This window comes from Hemitrygon akajei, chromosome 1 (genome assembly GCF_048418815.1).
Source record: "Hemitrygon akajei chromosome 1, sHemAka1.3, whole genome shotgun sequence".
Lineage (NCBI taxonomy): Eukaryota > Metazoa > Chordata > Chondrichthyes > Myliobatiformes > Dasyatidae > Hemitrygon > Hemitrygon akajei.
The window spans coordinates 12,375,947-12,396,391 of NC_133124.1; the positions used below are offsets into that span (position 1 = coordinate 12,375,947).

The following is a 20,445-nucleotide window of genomic DNA, read 5'->3' on the forward strand; positions in this document are numbered from 1 at the left end:
AATGTTTTAGCCTCCACTACCATCCCTGGCAAGCCATTCCAGGCACTCACAACCCTCTGTGTAAAAAACTTACCCCTGATGTCTCCCCTAAACTTCACTCTCTTAATTTTGTACATATGCCCTCTGGTGTTTGCTATTGGTGCCCTGGGAAACAGGTACTGGCTATCTACCCTATCTATGCCCCTCATAATCTTGTAGAGCTCTATCAAGTCCCCTCTCATTCTTCTACGCTCCAAAGAGAAAAGTCCCAGCTCTGCTAACCTTGCTTCATATGACTTGTTCTCCAAACCAGGCAACATCCTGGTAAATCTCCTCTGCACCCTCTCCATAGCTTCCACATCCTTCCTATAATGAGGTGACCAGAATTGAACACAATACTTTAAGTGTGGTCTCACCAGAGATTTGTAGAGTTGCAACATGACCTCTCTACTCTTGAACTCAATCCCCCTGTTAATGAAGCATAGCATCCCATAGGCCTTCTTAACTACCCTATCAACCTGTGTAGCAACCTTGAGGGATGTATGGATTTGAACCCCAAGGTCCCTTTGTTCATCCACACTCTTAAGTAACTGACCATTAATCCTGTACTCAGTCTTCTGGTTTGTCCTTCCAAAATGTATCACCTCACACTTGTCCGGATTGAACTCCATCTGCCATTTTTCTGCCCAACTCTGCAGCCTGTCTATATCCTCTTGTAACCTTCGACAACCTACAGCTCCATCCACAACTCCTCCAATCTTCGTGTCATCTGTTAACTTACTCACCTATCCTTCTGCCTCTACATCCAGGTCATTTATAAAAATCACAAATAGCAGGGCTCCCATGACAGATCCCTGCGGCACTCCACTAGTCACTGACCTCCAGGCAGAATACTTTCCTTCCACAACTACCCTCTGCTTTCTTCCTTTAAGCCAATTTTTTTATCCGGACAGTTAAGGTTCCACTTATCCCATGCCTCATGACTTTCTGGATGAGTCTCTCATGAGGGACCTTGTCAAATGCTTTGCTAAAGTCCATATAGACCACATCCACTGCCCTACCCTCATCAATTTCTTTTGTTACCTCTTCAAAAAACTCAATTAGGCTCGTGAGGCACAATCTTCCCTTCACAAAGCCATGTTGACTATCCATGAGTAGACTGTACTTCTCACAGTTTAACACAGTTAAACTTGTAAGAGGACATTATGGTTTGACCAATCTCAGAATAACAAAAAGTATTACAATTATGTTTTTAATAAATTATGTATGGAAACAAAAATCATATGGGACATGGATCTGCTGATTAGCCAGAATCGCAAAGGAATTGGATATAATACTGGTGCAACATGGCATCGAAGTTTAAAAGCTTAATCAGTCAAAATGAGAGGGATTATATTCAAAGTTTAAATATTAATTTGCATCCAAAATCCATAAATATGTCAGTAACTATCCACAAGCTGAAAATTCAAAATACAGAAAGAGCTTCCAAATAGAAAAAAAATTGGGAACTAAAATCAGAGTTAGCTCGTGCCTTAAAATATTACCTCAAACAACAAAAAGTGAACTAATGTACTACAGAGTCAAAATGCACAACAAATAGATCAAAGCAATGGAGAAGCTACAATAAAACTTAAATAAAGGCCTGGTGCATGCCATAACTACCTGGAAGATAGTATAGGCTATTGGCAAACATGAGCAGAACTGAAGGCTGTTCAAAAAACAGAATTCTCCAACAAATCCCCAATTCCTCAGTAATGAAAACCAGGCAGTGAATAAAAAATAAGGACTGAAATGAAATTTTCTAATAAACCCGAGGTATTCCTATGGGATTATAAGGGGTTTGGTATTTTAATCAATGGATATCCATCTTTGCTGATTAAAGTTTGAAATTACTTATCAATGCATAAGACATATTAATGAGATATGCTTTTGATTCCAAACCAAAGAAAATTAAATACTCCTTCTGGTGCTAACACAGGCACCCTACCCAAAGTTTCATAACTTCAAGTTTATAATCTATTATCAGTGAATGGATTTCACCATGCAAAAATTTTGTGAATATACAATAGTTCTGGCATGAATTCATTTCAAATTAACACTGTCATCCGGATTTGAGGAAAATATTTCATTACTTAATTTTACTTGAAAATTATTCCAATCCAAAATTCAGAGGAACCTTCTAATCATCAAAGCGTAAGTTGCAGAAGCATTGCTGATAGTCCAGTCTATTGATGGTCTTCTCATGAGGTTTATGATTTGTACAGATATGAAAGAAAATCCTATATCACATCAGAAATGTCTTCAAAAACAATGTCTTGATTTTCTCTGCTGAATATCTGGAGAAATATTTGGTAATCTGCAGGCTGCCATTCTAAAAGAAACTTTAGCTGTAAATTAATACTAAAGTCATTGACTCAATAAACAAATGCATGAAATATTGTTAAAATAATCAAAATATATACTATGACGATCAAAGTTTGTTTGGTTGCTTTCTTGCTGAATATATAATTATAATACATCCATGTAAAATTAAAACTCAAAACTCCAGATATAAATAAATGAAGGTACTTTGAACAGAAAATATTTACCAGTTAATTCACTGTAGACAATTAAAAATGCAGATAATTTCTGATTCCAGATCTTTGTGGGCCATGAAACTAAATGTGAAAATAACTCCTTTCATTCATAAAGTAGCTTACCAACACTTTTCATCTGTCCATGGCTTCAATTTTTTAAACAATCTGATCAATAGTATTTCGGCATGATCTGTATTACGGTAATTCCTAATGTATTGAAATACAATGGATAAAGAGTTTACATTGCTGTGAATTTCTTATTTAGCTATTTTGTATAATTGGGAAATGTATACCTACAAACAAAGTAGTGAAATTAATACGAATTATGGTACTTTCCTGTTTTGGGTTAATAACATAAAATTTAACTGAAGTAAGGACAATGTTCATAGATATTATATTCAAATTAAACAGGTGAATCATATGCATGCTTGGATCCAATCTGAAATATTATCCCTCTTAAGTTTTAAACAGTTTGTTTAAAAAAGGCAAAATTGTTCCAGTTTTGAATAATACACAAAAGTTGGAAAGGTGGGATAGTATTGACGCTTTTTTGACTACAAGCTTCTTATGCAATAGAATATTCCAAGCCCCGAAAAATATCAATGCAAACTGCGTAGCCAAACACCAAACTACAATGATCAAAAAAGCAAAAGCACAGCACAAGCAATGCCAGCTCATTAGTAAATCACAGTATAATTAATACTGGAATAAAATTTAACTTCTATGTCTGATTTATGCAACAGCGATTGAACAAACTGCTCAGGCTTCCAAAGTACTATAAAATGTGATCAGCAGATTGCAAAAGGTTAATTTTTGTCATGCAAATAGGCTTCCAATAAATGCTGAACACACTTACTCTCTATTGAGAGTTCCAACACAAGGGTTTGCATGCAAAAAAAGATAAACAAACTAATTAGTTGCCATCAGTACAAAACCTATGGAAAAAAAAACATTTAACACTTTTTCTTATCATAGATTTATGCAAATATGATGCAGGATCTTTTCAATTGATGTTGAAAAGACCAAATTATTTCACTCTTCCCCTTTGCTAACTTTCTCCACGGTTGCAAACTTTCACCAGAGAGAAACCTCAATCTCCAATGACCTACCAGAGATTGCACAGACATTGGGCACAACAACTTCCCTGATGCCTATCGTACCGGGAGAAGGAGAAGACAGAAATATGAACAGCATTTCCCATAAAATTCCATGTGAATGAATAACTATTTACAGAAGTCACCTCACCAAATGGTAGATCGTTGCTATCCAGAGAACCTTGTCACGTTATTTAGAGGAGGATAAAAAGTCAGACAATTGAATATGCATGCAAGAAGACGGATAGGTAACTATGAATTTAGGACAGATCCTGAGAAATTATCCTTCGTGTATGCTTGAAGCTTTCAGCCTCTTAGGTAGGAATAATGTACAATACACATTGGATACTTCGACTCAATGGCCACTTTAACAGCTGCACACCTACTTATTAATGCAAACATCTAATCAGCCAATCGCATGGCCTCAACTCAATGCATAAAAGCATGCAGACCTGGTCAAGTGGTTCACTTGCTGCTCAAACAAAACATCAAAATTGGGAAGAAATATGATCAAAGTGATTTGAGTCACTTAGAAATTTGGTCTAAGGTTTAAGTATCTCAGAAACTGCTGATCCTCTGGGATTTTCACACATAGAGTTTAGAGAGAATGGTGTGTAACGTGCTATGAGGGTTCACTGCAATGTAATGGCTTCTATGTAATGTTCCACTGTTAAGGTAATGGTTTCTCTGTAGCAGCAATGTTTGTGCTATGACTTACTGGCTAGCCAATAAGAGATTGTTGTTGTGTCTTGTGATTCTGGAAGCAGTTGTTTTCGCGGGCTTTTGCCAGAAGGAGCAGCGGAGGGGGTGGATGCGAAATGAAAAAAGAAGATCGCTGGGGTAAGACAGACTACTGAAACTGCGTGAGCTCCAACTATTGTGCGCATGACTGTTTAATAATAAGATTGGTGCCCTTTTTCTTTTATATTTTGTTTCGCTACTAACCACATAGTCCAAGTAAGAGTTATAAAGCTTAATCATTTAATCGCATATTGTGTACTGTTTGTTGTTTTGGGGTACTGATTTGTAACAGGGCACACATCACACAGCATCCACCCAAACGAGATTTCTTAAGATTGGCCCGGCAGGGGGTTATCACCCCCTAGATTAAGCCACTAGAAGAAGCAAGTGTTACAGGTGCAAAAATCAAAACAAAAACATCCAGAAAGTGGCAGTTCTGTGGGGCAAAATGCCTTGTTAATGACAGAGGTCAGAGGAGAATGGCCAGATTGGTTCATGCTGACAGGAAGGTGACAGTAACTCAAATAAATAAGTATTACGACAGTGGTGTGCAGAAGCGGATCTCTGAACACATAGCACGTCGGATCTTGAAGTAGGTGGGCAACAGCAGCAGAAGACTGCCGGCAACGGTGGTGGAGGCAGATACAATAGGGTCTTTTAAGAGGCTTTTAGATAGGTACATGGAGCTTAGTAAAATAAAGGGCTATAGGTAAGCCTAGTAATTTCTAAGGTAGGGATATGTTCAGCACAACTTTGTGGGCCAAAGGGCCTACATTGTGCTGTAGGTTTTCTATGTTTCTAAGACAAAAGCAGGTTCCACTCCTGCACTTAATAAAGTGGTCACTGAATGTATATTACCATTTATTCAAAGAACATGGCAAACCAGATTGTAGTGTAAGTTGCAGTGTAAATACTAGAAAGAAATATTAAAGAACATGAACACAGAATAGTACAGCACATTACAGGCCCTTCAGCCCACAATGTTATGCTGACCCTCAAACCCTGCCTCCCGTATAACCCCCACCTTAAATTCCTTCATATACCTGTCAAACTTGGAGTTGATACAAGTGTTTGTGTTGATTTCATTTGCTGACAATTTTCAACTGGTTTACTGACAGAGCAGCACTCATGTCACACTTCAACTAATGGTGCTGTTGAAGACAAACTGCTTTGCACAGTGCGACCTGGAAATTAGGTGTGACCTGGATGTCAGATGCCTCACCACCAGATTCATGGATGAAACACAGATGCACTTTGTGCCTAGACTCGATTGGCTTGGTTTTGCGTTCTTTATTTAACTTATTTCTATTAATCAATTTCTAATAATTAAATGAATTTTAAGCAAATTTAATGCTTTTAATCTGTATGAATTTAATCTTTAATTTTAAGGCTTTCAATTAATAGTTTATAATTCCCAATAACATAGGAGTCCATTGATCCATCAGGTCTTTGCTTGCTCTAAGATCCCATAGCCTGTCTGAGGAGTGAGTTGGAGACAGTTCCTTGTGGACTTTACTTTGCTGGAATGAAAACATTAAAGTGATCAGGTTTTGGCTCAACAGAGTTAGTCGAGAATTTGTGATGTCAGAGGTATAACAAGTGTAGGCAAGATACAAGTTAAGGTAAGATGAGGGATTGCAGGATACCTGACAATTTCCCTGATAACTACATCTGCAGGAAATGCACCCAAATTCAGCTCCTGACTGACAGGGCAAGGAATTGGAGCTGGAGTTGGATACATTCAGGAGGCTAAACACCTCATAGATGAAACTTCTACTGAGGTAGTCACACCCATAGAACAGGCTTCAGATAGTATATGGGTGATCACCAGGAGAAGTAAGTGGACTAATCAGTTCTTGCAGGGTTCCTCTGTGGTCATTCCTCTCAGCAACAAGTATACCCCTTTGGGTGTTCCTGGGGGCAAGATGACTTATCAGGGCATAGTAGCCGTAGTTAGGCTCGTGGTACTGTGGCCGGCTCTGAGGCTCAGCAGGGAAGCTAAAGTCAGGCAGAGCAAAAGGGATAGGTGACTTAATAGTTAGGGGGATGGACAGCAGATTCTGTGGCCGTGAAAGAGAAGCCATTTCATCATGGCTGATCCAATTTTCCTCTCAGCCCCAGTATCCTGCCTTCTCCCCGTACCCCTTCATGCCCTGACCAATCAAGAATCTATCAACCTCTGCCTTAAATATAAAGACTTGACCTCCACAACTGCCTTGACAAAGAATTCCACAGATTTACCACTCCCTGGCTAAAGAAATTCCTCCTAATCTCCGTTCGAAAAGGATACCCTGCTATTCTGAGGCTGTGTCCTCTTGTCTTAGACTCTTCCATCATAGAAAACATCCTCTCCACACCTATTCTATCAAGGCCCTTCAGCATTTGACAGGTTTCAATTAGGTTACCTCTCATTCTTCTAAATTCCAGGGAATATAGGCCCAGAGCCATCAGATGCTTTTCATATGACAAGTCATTCAATCCTGGAATTGGTTTCGTGAATGTCCTTTGAAACCTCTCCAGTTTAAGCACATCCTTTCTAAGGGGCCCAAACCTGCTCACAATATTCTAAGTGAAGCCTCACCAGTGCTTTATAAGGTTTTAACATTTTGCCCCTAAACCTAACAAAATGAATACAAAGGAATGCAGATACTGGAAACAGGAACCAAAAATCAAACTGTTGTCCCCACACTGTATGCTGCTATATGCTAAATAGTTACGTGCTCACTTAAACTAAATCCACCTATCAAGAATTTCTGTACTATGTAGTCAGTATATGTAAATACAAAAGATTAATTTCCTCATTCAAATTATGAATATAGACTTGGCTCCACCACTGAATTTTGTACCATTCTATTCATCTCAGTTGCCAAATTGAATTTATAACAACTTGTTGTTTTGTCTTAGCCAACCCTCTAACTATGCAATGTTACACCAGTGCCAGAGTACTTACCTTCAGTACTAACATTCTTTTTGTGGCACCTAGACAATCTGGCATTCTGAACAAACTATATTCCCTGCTATCCCATCCATAACTATCTCAGAGAACTGTATTCATTTGTTAAACACTATTTTGCATTTATAAATGATGTTGACTCTGCTCAATTGTATTTCGTTAGTCATGGATTCCGGCAGTGACAGATATTAGGCTGTCCAGCTTAAGAGTTTTGTGCTGTTTATCTCACTGGTTTTGAATAAATTTGTTTCACATGCACTTTTCCATTAATCTGCGAAGCTACAGAAACCTTGGTACTTTTGAAAGATCGCAGCTGGAGTTTTTTAAATTTCAGCAGCTGTTTCTTCTAACGGTTGGTTACAGACTTTTAGTTTACCTTATCATGGTGTCAGCATGGAAAGAGGCCAGTTAGCCCACTAAGTCCGTGTTGTTCATCAAGCACCCATTTTGAGATTAATTTTACCCTCACCAATTTTATTCTTCCAACGTTTCCATCACCCCTCACCCCCCCCCACCCCGAAGAGACGTAAAGAGGTTCAGTCCTGTGCTCTACCATTCACCAGTGAACACGAGGTTCCATTTGGACTGGCCAATAAAAACCTATTCCCATATTATTGTGATATGTGTTAAGAAATTACAAGAAACCTACACATTCACTAATGTGCAAACTCCACACAGACAGCATCAGAGGTCAGGAGTGAACCTGGGTCTCTAGTTGCTTTACTGGCTGTGCCACTGCGCTGCTGTTTCTTTCTTCATTATGATTGTTTTCAGTTTCTCTTTCCTTTTAATTCCCAGTTTTTCAACACTTTTATGGTGGATATGTTTGGTAATATTACCATGAGGACATTTATAAAATAGAACACTATGACCATTGAAATTTTAAAAAATTCCCATTATTAATTCCCCCATTTCAACTACTGTACTAAGGAGCCAGTGTTAACTTAGTGACTATTTTTCAAATACTTTCAAAGGCTACTTTCTCTTTCATATTTCTTGCAAGCTGTTCTCACAAACTACTCCCATTATTATTCTTTGAATCAACCTTTGTTGATTTCAAAATTGTTCCAAAGTTTTAGCCAATTACTAATCTTTGTAACATTATATTCTTTTTTATCATTTTAATATAATCAAGTTATTTAGGTACCCACAGATGGGATCGTCCTTCACTTACAGCTCGTGGTTCTCAACAGAGTCAAAGGATCATAGAGCACGACAGTACAGAAATAAGCCTTTTGTCCCATGTTGAACTGTTATTCACCCAGTCCCATTGACCCGCAGCTGGACCATAGCACGCTATAGCCCTCACAGCCTTGTACTTAGCAAAAATCCTCTTGCAATCAAACTTACATCCACCACTTCCACCGGCACTAGACATGCCCAGCCATCATCCCTGAAGAAGATGTCAGAGTTTGTCATCAAAATGTTAGTTATAATTGATATCTATACCCGACTGGAAGATTGAGAAGAGTGTATTTGTTATATATGCCAGAAAAGCACTAAATCCTTTTTCAATAAGCTTTAGTTATAACCTCGGGGGAAAAGCCTACTTGCATTTACCCTATCCATATCATAACTCTGTATCCCTCTATCAAATATCCCCTCATTCTATCTTCTCTAGAGTAAATGGCAACGGGCAAAAAACATTGGTTTTAATAAAGAAAACACATTTTTATTGACAACACTGAAGCATTTCCTTTTACATATGATAGTACGTATTTACCACATTAGTTTTAATCTCTCCACTTTAGCCAGCTCTGAAGAGATGTACAGAGATTGCTACGAAAGGGGATTGTTGGATCCAACTGTTTGGAGCTAAATGGAGAGCTGAAGCCACACTCTTCTGAAAAATGTTGTCCTCTTGGCTACTCACCATAAAATGAACTAATAACTCAATGAAAGTGGGTGAAGCTAATGGACTACAGATTTAACTTAAGAAATGAATTACTTATTATAAGCATGCTCAGTACCTCACAGTTGGTTACAATGATTGCATAATCACCTCATCTCTTGCTAACTCACTGTTCTCTTAGACTTTGGTTGAAACACATTATAGTTGTTAAAAAGCAATGAAGCAATGTAACACTTCTGTATATGGCATATCATGAGATATCTGGACTGAAGAAATAAGTGTTATTTGTGGGCCCAGCCTGCGCATTATTGCCATTCACAATTGTAGTACAGTGTTCCCATACCCTAATCACACAGTGAAGCATTCCTTATGATTAGGATATGGCGCTCAATGCGTTAAAGTTCAAAATCTTCTCTTTTGAGTGGTCTTGACCACATTTCTCTAGCCCACGGCCCAACCAAGATGTCACTGTCCCTCTTTATGCATCTTCACGCAGAGTGCAAGTTCTGTCTGAGCTATGATAATGTCATAACTTTCCCTTTGATTGTTCACACCTCTTAAAGCTAAATTTAAAAAATAGGCAATTGACCGTGGTCATTAATCCATAATAAGAATGGCAGAAGCAGACCAGACGAAAAAGAAATATAAACACTATAGCGCAGAGCATCTGAAATATGGATATACACTAGCATGGGGAGAACGTACAAATTCCTTACAGATGGAGCCAGAATTGAACTCTAAATGTCCCAAGCTACAATAGTGTCATGCTAACTGCTATGCTACCATGGCACCCAGAAGCTTTATAAGTATGGCAATGTATCTGCTGTGTAAAAAAGATTTTTTCAAATGAGTCAATGAAACCGTCCAGGTTCCTTGAACATTTGAAGAAAATACACTCAGATAAAGTGAACAAGAAATTGACTTATTTTTAGTCATTTTGTGAAAAGTTTCAGAAACAGAAAACACTTCAAGACATGTTTGCCAGCACTTCACAACAATTCAGTGATGGTTTCTGTGCTTCATACAACATTTCACTGCTCATTGTTAAATCTAGTAAGCCCCCTACAATTGGAGAAGAATTGGTTCTGCCAGCAGTTAGGGAGGTTCTGACTTCAGTTTTGCATAAGTCACCACACCAAATAATTAAAGCCATTCTTCTCAATGACAGCTCAGTTCAAAGAGAAATAGATGAAATGCCTAAGAATGTGAAACATTCTTGTGCAACATACTTAGGACAACAGAATTTGCTCTGCATTTGGATGAATCAACTTTGCCAGGCAACAAATCTTTACTTCTTCGTTATGTTCATTAAAGATGAAAGCATAGTTTAAGATTTGTTATTTGCAAAGGGACTTAAAATGGATACGAAAGGGGAGTCAATATTACAGGCTGTTGAGCAATTTTTCAAAGAGAGGGACATTCTGATCAGAGACATTCTTGCTTGTGCAACTGATGGGGCACCATCAATAAAAGAACACTTCTGTGGGGTTATTATTTTCTCAAAAAAAAGCTGCACCAAACATATTTACATGTGTAATTCACTGACATCTTGTCACAAGAAAACCTAACTGATTGTTGCACTGGAATGCAAAAAAGAGATGACATGGAGCACTAGTATACTTGAACTATTACTGGGTAATTTACATCCTACTATACAATTGTTCTAACAATTGGATTTGTTGATTTTGTTTTGCAATCAACATTGAGATACTTATTGTGCTATAAATATTACTTTCAGAAGTTAACAAAATTTAAAATTTGAATATTTTTTCTTTAAATATTTGTACCAGACAAGGAGGAAGAATACAATTTGCCCTTAGCATCTATTCAGTATTGATAGTTAATAGAAGCAAGGAATCGGAATTAAATTAGGTTTACTCTGTCAGAATAGATACACATCCAAAATGAATTACATTAATTACTATGTTTTGATTGGAGTACAGCATTAAATTTTCAAAAGTTCTGAAACTATTATTCTTCAATAAATAGAAATAATTCAATCAACAGTCTTTTCAAAAGCATTTGAATCTTGTAAATCTTAAAATATTTAAATAAAATCTGAATATAGGTTGACATAACTGTAGTTACATTCTGAAAAATTAATAATGATAGCAACCAAATCCTGTAAAAAAAATTGAGGAACACAACACACAGTGTGCTGGAGGAACCCAGCAAGTCAGGCAGCATCTATGGAGAGGAATAAAGAGTTGATGCTTCAGGCCAAAACCCTTCATCAGGACTGGAAGAGAAGGGGGAAGAAGCCAGAACGACTTCTTCCTGTAAAAAAAAATGAAGAATTTGTTGTTTCCAAAGTACAATTAGGTGAAGAATTGAAAACACATAAAAGTGCCATTAACAAATCTAATTTATTGTGGAAATTAATCCTGAAAGCTGGAAACTTTTTAGTGAAAGAAAGGCAAGTGGGCGGAGTGAAGGGAAAAGCAGAATGCAATTTATGGACGATAAACAACTGACATAAGTATTAGCTGAGCTATTTGCAACTAAAATTGGTAAATGCTAAAAAAAACTCTCTTAAAGTAAAAATTGTCACTTGCTTTGAAAATAGTATCATTGACAAAAATAACAAAATCTAATTTTTTTTTAAAGTATTCTAATTATATTCACAAGCTAATTGATGGAAAAAGTAAGCAAAAATACCCTGGCATACCTTGCTATGAGGATCAGCAAACATCCTTGTGAAGATTTCACATAATCGTTTTAATTCAACACGACTGTGGAAGAGAATAATTTTATATCAGCATAAAGGACAATGCAACTTGTAAACATAATGTAAACTTGATTATGTTTTGTACCTTAATGTTCGTTGATTTTTCAACAAATTTTGTAAACCTAGAAGGCCCTCTTTCCTTTCAGAAAAATTGGTGCTTGCGCAGCGGTTGAGGACCTCGGCTACATCTTCAGTCTGTCGCATGTAGGTAGGGATGCTGCCATTTCGAGAACTGTAGGAACGCTCAGAGCAAACGCTGGATGCATCACTGTTGGCATCATCATCTGAGTATATTCCATATGATTCATACCTTTTCCTTGTTGGCTTTTTCTGTAATGTAATAGTATGTAACAGACCAATTCAAATTTCAAAGACAAAGAATAAACTTTCACTTCCTTCCATAAAAACTGAATCACAATTTACTGTCCAGTGCTAATGAATTCATTTCAACAATTACCAAAAATAGATGCTTGAATGTTTGTTTCATCTATCAGATATATTTACTATTAAACTGATATATTTTTAATTCTGCATTTAAAGGATCAGGCATGAATGATGGTACAACAACAACTTCTCACTGAGTCAGTCCTCATTAGGGGATCAGAAGTGGAGAGAGTCAGCAACTTTATACTTCCTTCGCATTATCATTTCAGAGGATCGGTCCTGGGTCCAACACACAAGTGCCATTACAAAGAAGGCACAGCATTAGCTCTACTGTTTGCGAAGATTTGGTATGCCATCTAAGACTTTGACAAATTTCTATAGGTGTGCGGAGAAAAGTATACTGACTGGTTGTATCATGGCCTAGTATGGGCACACCAATGCTCTTGAATGGAAAAGCCTGCAAAAAGTGGCAGATACAGCTCAGTCCATCATGGGTAAAGCCTTCTCCACCACTGAGTACATCTATGAGGAGCACTTCGCAGGAAAGCAATATCTATCATCCAGGACTCCCACTGTCCAGATCATACTCTCTTTTCTCACTGGTGCCATGAGGAAGGATGTACAGCAGGTTCAATAACAGTTATTACCCCTCAACCATAAAGTTCTTGAACCAAAGGGGATAACTTTGGTTATCCCCAACTCTGAACTGATTGCACAACTATTGCCTCATTTTCAAGGACTCTACAATCTCACATTCTCAATATTCATTGTTTATTTATTTATTTATTTATTTATTAATTATTATTTTGTTTTCTTTGATGTATTTGCACAGTTTGGTTTATTTTGCACATTGGTTTATCCATCTTTGTTGTGTGCGGTTTTTCATTGGTTCTTTCGTTTCGTTGTATGTACTATAAACGTCTGCAAGAAAATGAATCTCATGGTAGTATATGGTGACATGCATGTACTTCGATAATATTTACTTTGAACTTTAATAAATAAGAAATCAGTTAAAATGAGCTATACTGTTTAGTTGCTACCTTTCAGCTTCACAGTCTAATTACCTAGCTGCTGAAATTAATTTAACCATTACATACTGTTCCGGTCAAATTTGACCCATTTTGACATTTGACAGCAGTAAATACACCCTAAATGCCATTTTTAAGCCGAATTTTTTTCATTTTTGCACATTTTGGAAAAATCATCGAATTTCGGCTTTGGGGTTTAGGATGTTTTTACTGCTGTCAAATGTCAAAATTGGTCAAATTTGACCTGAACAGTATGTAAGGGTTAAACTAATTGTCTTTGCAAAAAGATTAATTGTTCCTTGCAAATCTCAGAATCCAGGTCATTGGAAAATGCTCAGGTGACTTTTCTGTCTAATTCTAAGGAATCATCATTCTGAACTTTTACTTGTCACACCTGACGTAAAATTAATGTTTTCCTAGATGATTGCTGTTTTATGAGCTTTCTTCTCACATCAGTGAGATGCTGATATCACCCTTCACAGAAAAAGTAGATTTAAAAAAAACTTGCTCATGTCAGAAAGAAGCTTGCTTGAAAACGCACCAAATATATGTAACTTCTTATAAGAATGCAAGGATGGAACTAGACTGGACAAGTGAATCTTGCCAACATTGAGGTCATGGCTGGGTACAGCAATGCAACTGTATAGTTCACTGGAAGAGTATGAAATAAATTCCAATACCTGCATGGCTGTCAATTGCAAGTTAACCTCATTATAGATACATAAGATTTTTCAGCTTTGCCATCAATGGCAATGTGCTATAAGTACTTATGAACAATATCTCTTGTGACCTTGCAGTAGCAACTGATATACCATGATAGGATTTTGGTAAGTTACAGGATTATATACAAGTTAAAGGTTTTAAATCCCATTATAAACAATCTCAAGTTACCACAATATTAAACATCAACTCATAATGTTGGATCTGAATATAAGATTACATCAAATTCCTTATTCACAGATTGTCATGGAAAGAAACAGATTTCTACCTTACTCCGCATGTCTCCTAGCAGCTGAAGGCAATTTTTGAAAGAAAAATCAGAATGGTGAGATGGTTTCATTAGTAATATTTATTATTTTAGACAAGTAAAATTACAAAGTAACAGTCAAAACAAAAACAAAAAAGGTAACGATTGGAAGAGCTGCCTTTGCAGATAAGCGACTAACAGTAGAAGCTTGCTCACACCAAATTCTGACACAGGAGTTTTATTGAAAAATGGCAAAAACACAATGGCTCAATATTTAAATCTAAGCTCATCCCTTAACAGTCTATCATCCACCACATATCTTACTTTGTTCTAAAATGTCAGGTATATACTAGTTTCCCAAGTTTAAATGGTCTTTCAAAAGGTGGGAAAAAATTGACTGTCAATAATAAAGCAGGTCCTCGCAAATGCATCAATATCTGTATTGGATTTCTCAAAGAATATAATCTCCAGTTTTACATCCGTTTGCTCAGACGCAGGCATCGTTTGCAAGTGCAGATTTTGTTGCCTGTCTCGAGCCAAGAGAAGGTAACGGTGAACCATCCTGAAATGCTGCAGTCCTTTTCATGAGTGTACCATGATGTTCGGTAGTGAACTCCAAGACTTAGACCCAAAGACGATCAATGAACAGCGATATGTTTCTAAGGCAAGGTGATGCCAGAAAATGCACTGCAGTTAATCCACAATGCAACTTCTACGACACCTCCCAGAACTGCATGCTCTATTAACCAAAAGGACAAATCACAGCTGGTGCATGGAATATCTCTCTGAGAGATTCTTCACTTTGTTGCATATTATCTGGAGTTAAGCACGCCACTGTTCATTTTTTTGTCGTGGGGTCTAAATCCAGAAATGCCCAAACTATTAAGTGTGGGAGTACACTCTGAAGAGGGATTGCACCTCACAACTATCAGCCCAAAGAGAACCAGGCATGGACAATGAATGATGGCTTGCCATGCTTTGTCCATGATATAAAAAGTTACTGACTTACAACTTTCACTCACCACACTCTTTCTGAGAAATTCCTTTAGCTAGAGAATGCTGAATCTCTGGAAATCATTGCCAAATGTGGCTGTGGAGGCCGAGTCATTGGGTAACGGGGGCTGATAAGTTCTTGATTGGTAAGGCTTCATTGGTCACATGGAGAAAGCAGGAGAATGGGGTTGAGAGGGATAATAAAGCAGCATGATGGAATGGTGGGGCAGACTTGATGAGTCAAATGGTCTAATTCTACTCCGACATCCAGCCAAGCTTTTGGTATGCAATAGAAGACAACAATGACAGGCAATTATGCCCAAGGAGTAAAAAACATAATGTTTGAATGATCTTCAGCAGGAGATGTTATACGTGGTATGCTCACGCCTGTTAGAGAGACAGAGATAGAGCACAGAAACACACCATTCAGCCCATCCAAAGATCCATGCTGCCAATCAACCACACATCTACATTACTCCCATTCTCCCTGAGTTGCAAATGTTGTTCCCTTATTCAAGAAAGGGAGTAGAGATAGCTCAGGAAATTATAGACCAGTGAGTCTTACTTCAGTGGTTGGTAAATTGATGGAAAAGGTCCTGAGAGGCAGGATTTACGAACATTTGGAGAGGCATAATATGATTAGAAATAGTCAGCATGGTTTTGTCAAAGGAAGGCTGTGCCTTACAAGCCTGATTGAATTTTTTGAGGATGTGACTAAACACATTGATGAAGGTAGAGCAGTAGATGTAGTGCATAAGGATTTCAACAAGGCATTTGATAAGGTACCCCATGCAAGGCTTATTGAGAAAATAAGGAGGCATGGGACTTTGCTTTGTGGATCCAGAATTAGCTTGCTCACAGAAGGCAAAGAGGGGTTGTAGACATGTCATATTCTGCATGGAGGTCAGTCACCAGTGGTGTGCCTCAGGGATCTGTTCTGGGACCCCTTCTCTTCGTGATTTTTATAAATGACCTGGATGAAGAAGTGGAGGGATGGGTTAGTAAATTTGCTGATGACACAAAGTTTGGGGGGGGGGGGTGTTGTGGATAGTGTGGAGGACTGTCAGAGGTTACAGCTGAACATTGATAGGATGCAAAACTGGGCTCAGAAGTGGCAGATGGAGTTCAACCTAGATAAGTGTGAGGTGGTTCATTTTTGTAGGTCAAATATGATGACAGAATATTGTAAGATTCTAGGCAGTTGGAGGATCAGAGGGATCTTAGGGTCCAAGTCCATAGGACACTCAAAACTGCTGTGCAGGTTGAATCTGTGGTTAAGAAGGCATACTGTGCATTGGCCTTCACCAACCGTGGGATTCAGTGTAAGAGCCGAGAAGTAATGTTATAGCTGTATAAGACCCTGGTCAGAACCCACTTGGAGTACTGTGCTCAGTTCTGGTCACCCTACTACAGGAAGGATGTGGAAACTATAGAAAGGGTGCAGAGATTTACTAGGATGTTGCCTGGATTGGGGAACATGCCTTATAAGAATAGGTTGAGTGAACTTGGCCTTTTCTCCTTGGAGCTGCATAGGATGAGAGGTGACCTGATGAGAGGTGTATAAGATGATGTGAGGCATTGATCCTGTGGATAGTCAGAGGCTTTTTCCCAGGGTTGAAATGGCTGACACAAGTGGGCACAGTTTAAGGTGCTTGTAAGTAGGTACAGAAGAGATGCCAGGGGTAAGTTTTTATTTTTATGTAGAGTGGTGAGTGCGTGGAATGGGCTGCTGGCAACAGTGGTGGAGGCACATACGACAGGATCTTTTAAGAGACTCCTAGATAGGTACGTGGAGCTTAGGAAAATAGAGGGCTACGAGTAACCCTAGGTAATTTCGGAAGTATGTACATGTCTGGCACAGCATTGTGGGCCGAAGGGCCTGTATTGTGCTGCAGGTTTTCTACGTTTCTAAGATCAGAAGATAAAGGTTCATCAAGTCTGCTCTGCTATTTCATCTGAGGCTATGTCCTCTGGTTCTAGACTCTCATACATAGGAAGCATCCTCTTTACATCCACTCTATTGAGGCTTTTCAATATTCGATAGGCAGCCAACCAGAAAAAGGCTCCCTTTGTATTGGAGCTTTTTGAAGGCACTCAATTGATTTTGGATGATTAATGGAAAACTGACCGTACACCTTAGCAATGCTTACCAAAGCATCTGCAACAGCTTCCTCTACATCAGATCCTGTATTGAGGACTCGCATGGCACTCACTGATGCAGACAATTTACTCGTCTGATTAAACCCATAGCGATCAGACCCTGCTGTTTAGCAAGAAAAAAAAACACAAATTGATAACTCATTCATACATTTAGCATTTCCTTTAATATTAACAAATAAAACATGAAATGGGATTTTAGTTATGATTACTTGGAGAAAAATAAGTACTGGAGAATAAATGTTCACATGCAAAATACGTAAAATATATCAAACAGAAAGTGCTGAAAGGGATTTGGATCAGTCAGATTGCACATGATGCTTTTTCATTTAAAATACTGCAGTGCTGAGAAATGGAAAAGCTGTTTTGTAATGGGTCTCTTTAAATCTGTGTTGCAATTGAAAAGGGCTAATTATGTGTCCGTAATATAACATTGGATGTCCCACGCTCAAATACCGAAGGGTCTTAGCAGGTCAGACAGTATCTATGGAGGGGAATGAAGAGTCAACATTTCGGACCGAGATCCTGCATCAAGACTTTGGTGCACTCTGTCCAGTGAATTTAAAACTACTAGAGTCCAGATCAGGTGGATACTCACTTGGAAAGACCATTAAAAAGGCTAAGGGTCTTTACAGTTTTATACAAACTGGGCACTGACTATGTCTCCACAGGTTATGTTTCCACAACCTATAGACTCAGTTTCAAGGACTCTTCACCTCATGCTCTCAATATTTATTGCTTATTTATTACTATATCTTTTTTTTTGTGTTTGCAAGTTTACTGTCTTTTGCACACTCGCTGAATGCCCAAGTTAGTGTAGCCTTTCATTGATTCTATTATGGTTATTATTCTATTATGGATTTGTTGAGTTTGCCCACAAGAATATGAACCTCAGGGTTGTGGATGGTACCATATATAGGTACTTTGATAATAAATTTACTTTGAACTTTGAAAATAAGGGAATCATACAACACCTGATTTTATAGACAATAGGTGCAGGAGTAGGCCATTCGGCCCTTTGAGCCAGCACCGCCATTCAATGTGATCATGGCTGATCATCCACAATCAGTATCCTGTTCCTGCTTTCTCCACATATCCCTCCTTGACTCTGCTATCTTTAAGAGCTCTACCTAACTCTTTCTTGAAAGCATCCAGAGAACTGGCCTCCACTGCCTTCTGAGGCAGAGCATTCCATAGATCCACAACTCTCTGGGTGAAGAAGTTTTTCCTCAACTCTGTTCTAAATAGCCTACCCCTTATTCTTAAACTGTGGCCTCTGGTTCTGGACCCCCCCCCCCCCCCACCGCCCCCAACATCAGGAACATTTTTCCTGCCTCTAGTGTGTCCAATCCCTTAATAATCTTACATGTTTCAATCAGATCCCCTCTCATCCTTCTAAATTCCAGTGTATGAATGATAGTAAAATAAAAATTTGAAAAGATTACATATCTGTAATAAGGGGCATGTTTCTTTTGTGGAACATTGGTCTTGTTGGCAAGGTCAATTATCAATTTCTGAATGGTTTCGTAAAGGCATTGTCTGGTATCTTGAGCCGATGTAGTTGCAAGGCAGTGTTGATTGATGGTTTTGACTCAATAACGATGGTGTGATAATATTTCAAATTCAATTTGCTGTACGTCAGAGAGGAAAGTCTTAACTGTCTTGAATACTGTTAGAGCTCAGGTTAACTAGCAAATGGATTCCTATTTTATAAGTGTTGGAGAGCTCCAGTACAACAGAAAATAAGCCACTTTCCAGAAGATTCTGAACTTTCAGTTATTACTGGCAGCCACGTAATCAGTCTAATAATGGCTTTGGTCGATGATGATCTCTGAATTTTGATAGTGTGTAATTTATTAATGTTAGACGCTGCTGGATCATCCTAAAAAGCCTAAATGTTAGCTAAAGATCAAAACATCTGTAGATGATGGCATGCTAAGTCTTGCATAGGGTGTGGTCAGTTACATAATTTGAGGAATGAACTCTGTACAGCCACAAGCAAGTATCTCCACCTGTAACTTTATGAATAAACATCTATGGATAGTTGGCTCAGGATTCTGTCTGTCCCAACAATGTCTTCAGATGTCTCCAACAAGCATAATCCTCTTGTGTAGACTGTTTGACAAGACAATTTTGTGGATACATAATCTGTGATAAATCCACCCAATTGAGCCCTGCTCTCAAATGATCTTGAGTCTTTGTAATTGGATGAAGGTTATATTCAGTTAAGACCATACAATATCTGATGTTCAATTCTATCCACATAGGCATCTTTACTTCGTGGTAGCATGCTACCCTTAACCCCAGTGGCTGCTGGAGCAAAGATACGATTCCAGTTCATGAAGTTTTCCACTTCTCTTAATTCCCAAGGTTTTTAATTTGCTGGGTCTCTCCAACTGCAGACTTCATCAAGAGAGTCTTCAAAAAGAAGAATGGTCAGTAGTACATCGGGAATAATATTGGTTTCGTTGAAAAATTTGCCAGACTCTGTGCACTCAGTAACTTTCTTGAGGACAGACTTGATTTGGCTGAAATCTGGTTTCCGAGATGTGAAAATCTTGAGTGGAATCCAAAATGGAGTACGTACTCGGAACTTGAAGCAAATGCTTCTGTGCTTGTATTGAGTTTTGCATCTGAGTTCCTTCTAGTACTGCAGAGTTGGGTATATGTATCTACAACAGAAATGTTGCACAGAATTAGGTGGAGCAAGTTTATCCATCAAGTTTTCTCCTCTACCAACAGATGCAGGCACAATTTGGCAACTATGTTTGTCAACATGCAGCCAAACAAATCAGTAATGGCACCAGTATACCACATTCTGTGCCATTATGAAGTACAATCAGTGCCTCTGCTGAATAATGATGAACAACAGGAAGTACAGATTCATCAGCTTAGGGAGGCGCTATGCAGAAGAACATCTCTGAACACACAGCATGTCGAACCTTAAAGTGGATAGGCTACAGCTGCAGAAGACCACTCAGTGGCTGCTTTAT

General features: G+C 38.3%; 1 protein-coding gene across 44 annotated transcripts in view; it reads right to left on the reverse strand.

Moving 5' to 3' along the window:
* The window catches only part of clasp2 (cytoplasmic linker associated protein 2), a 380,510-nt gene that overhangs the window by 92,244 nt on the left and 267,821 nt on the right, over positions 1-20,445 (reverse strand). For 14 of the 44 annotated variants that reach the window (XM_073035883.1, XM_073034575.1, XM_073035126.1 and 11 more), the window contains 4 exons: positions 17,446-17,555; positions 14,324-14,347; positions 12,009-12,253; positions 11,864-11,927 (listed from right to left, as the gene is read on the reverse strand). In XM_073035883.1, the coding sequence (XP_072891984.1) occupies positions 11,864-11,927; positions 12,009-12,253; positions 14,324-14,347; positions 17,446-17,555 (443 nt within the window). Of the gene's footprint in view, positions 1-11,863; positions 11,928-12,008; positions 12,254-14,323; positions 14,348-17,445; positions 17,559-20,445 lie in introns of all 44 variants that reach the window. The other 30 variants (XM_073033645.1, XM_073033568.1, XM_073033811.1 and 27 more) reach the window with 3 other exon arrangements.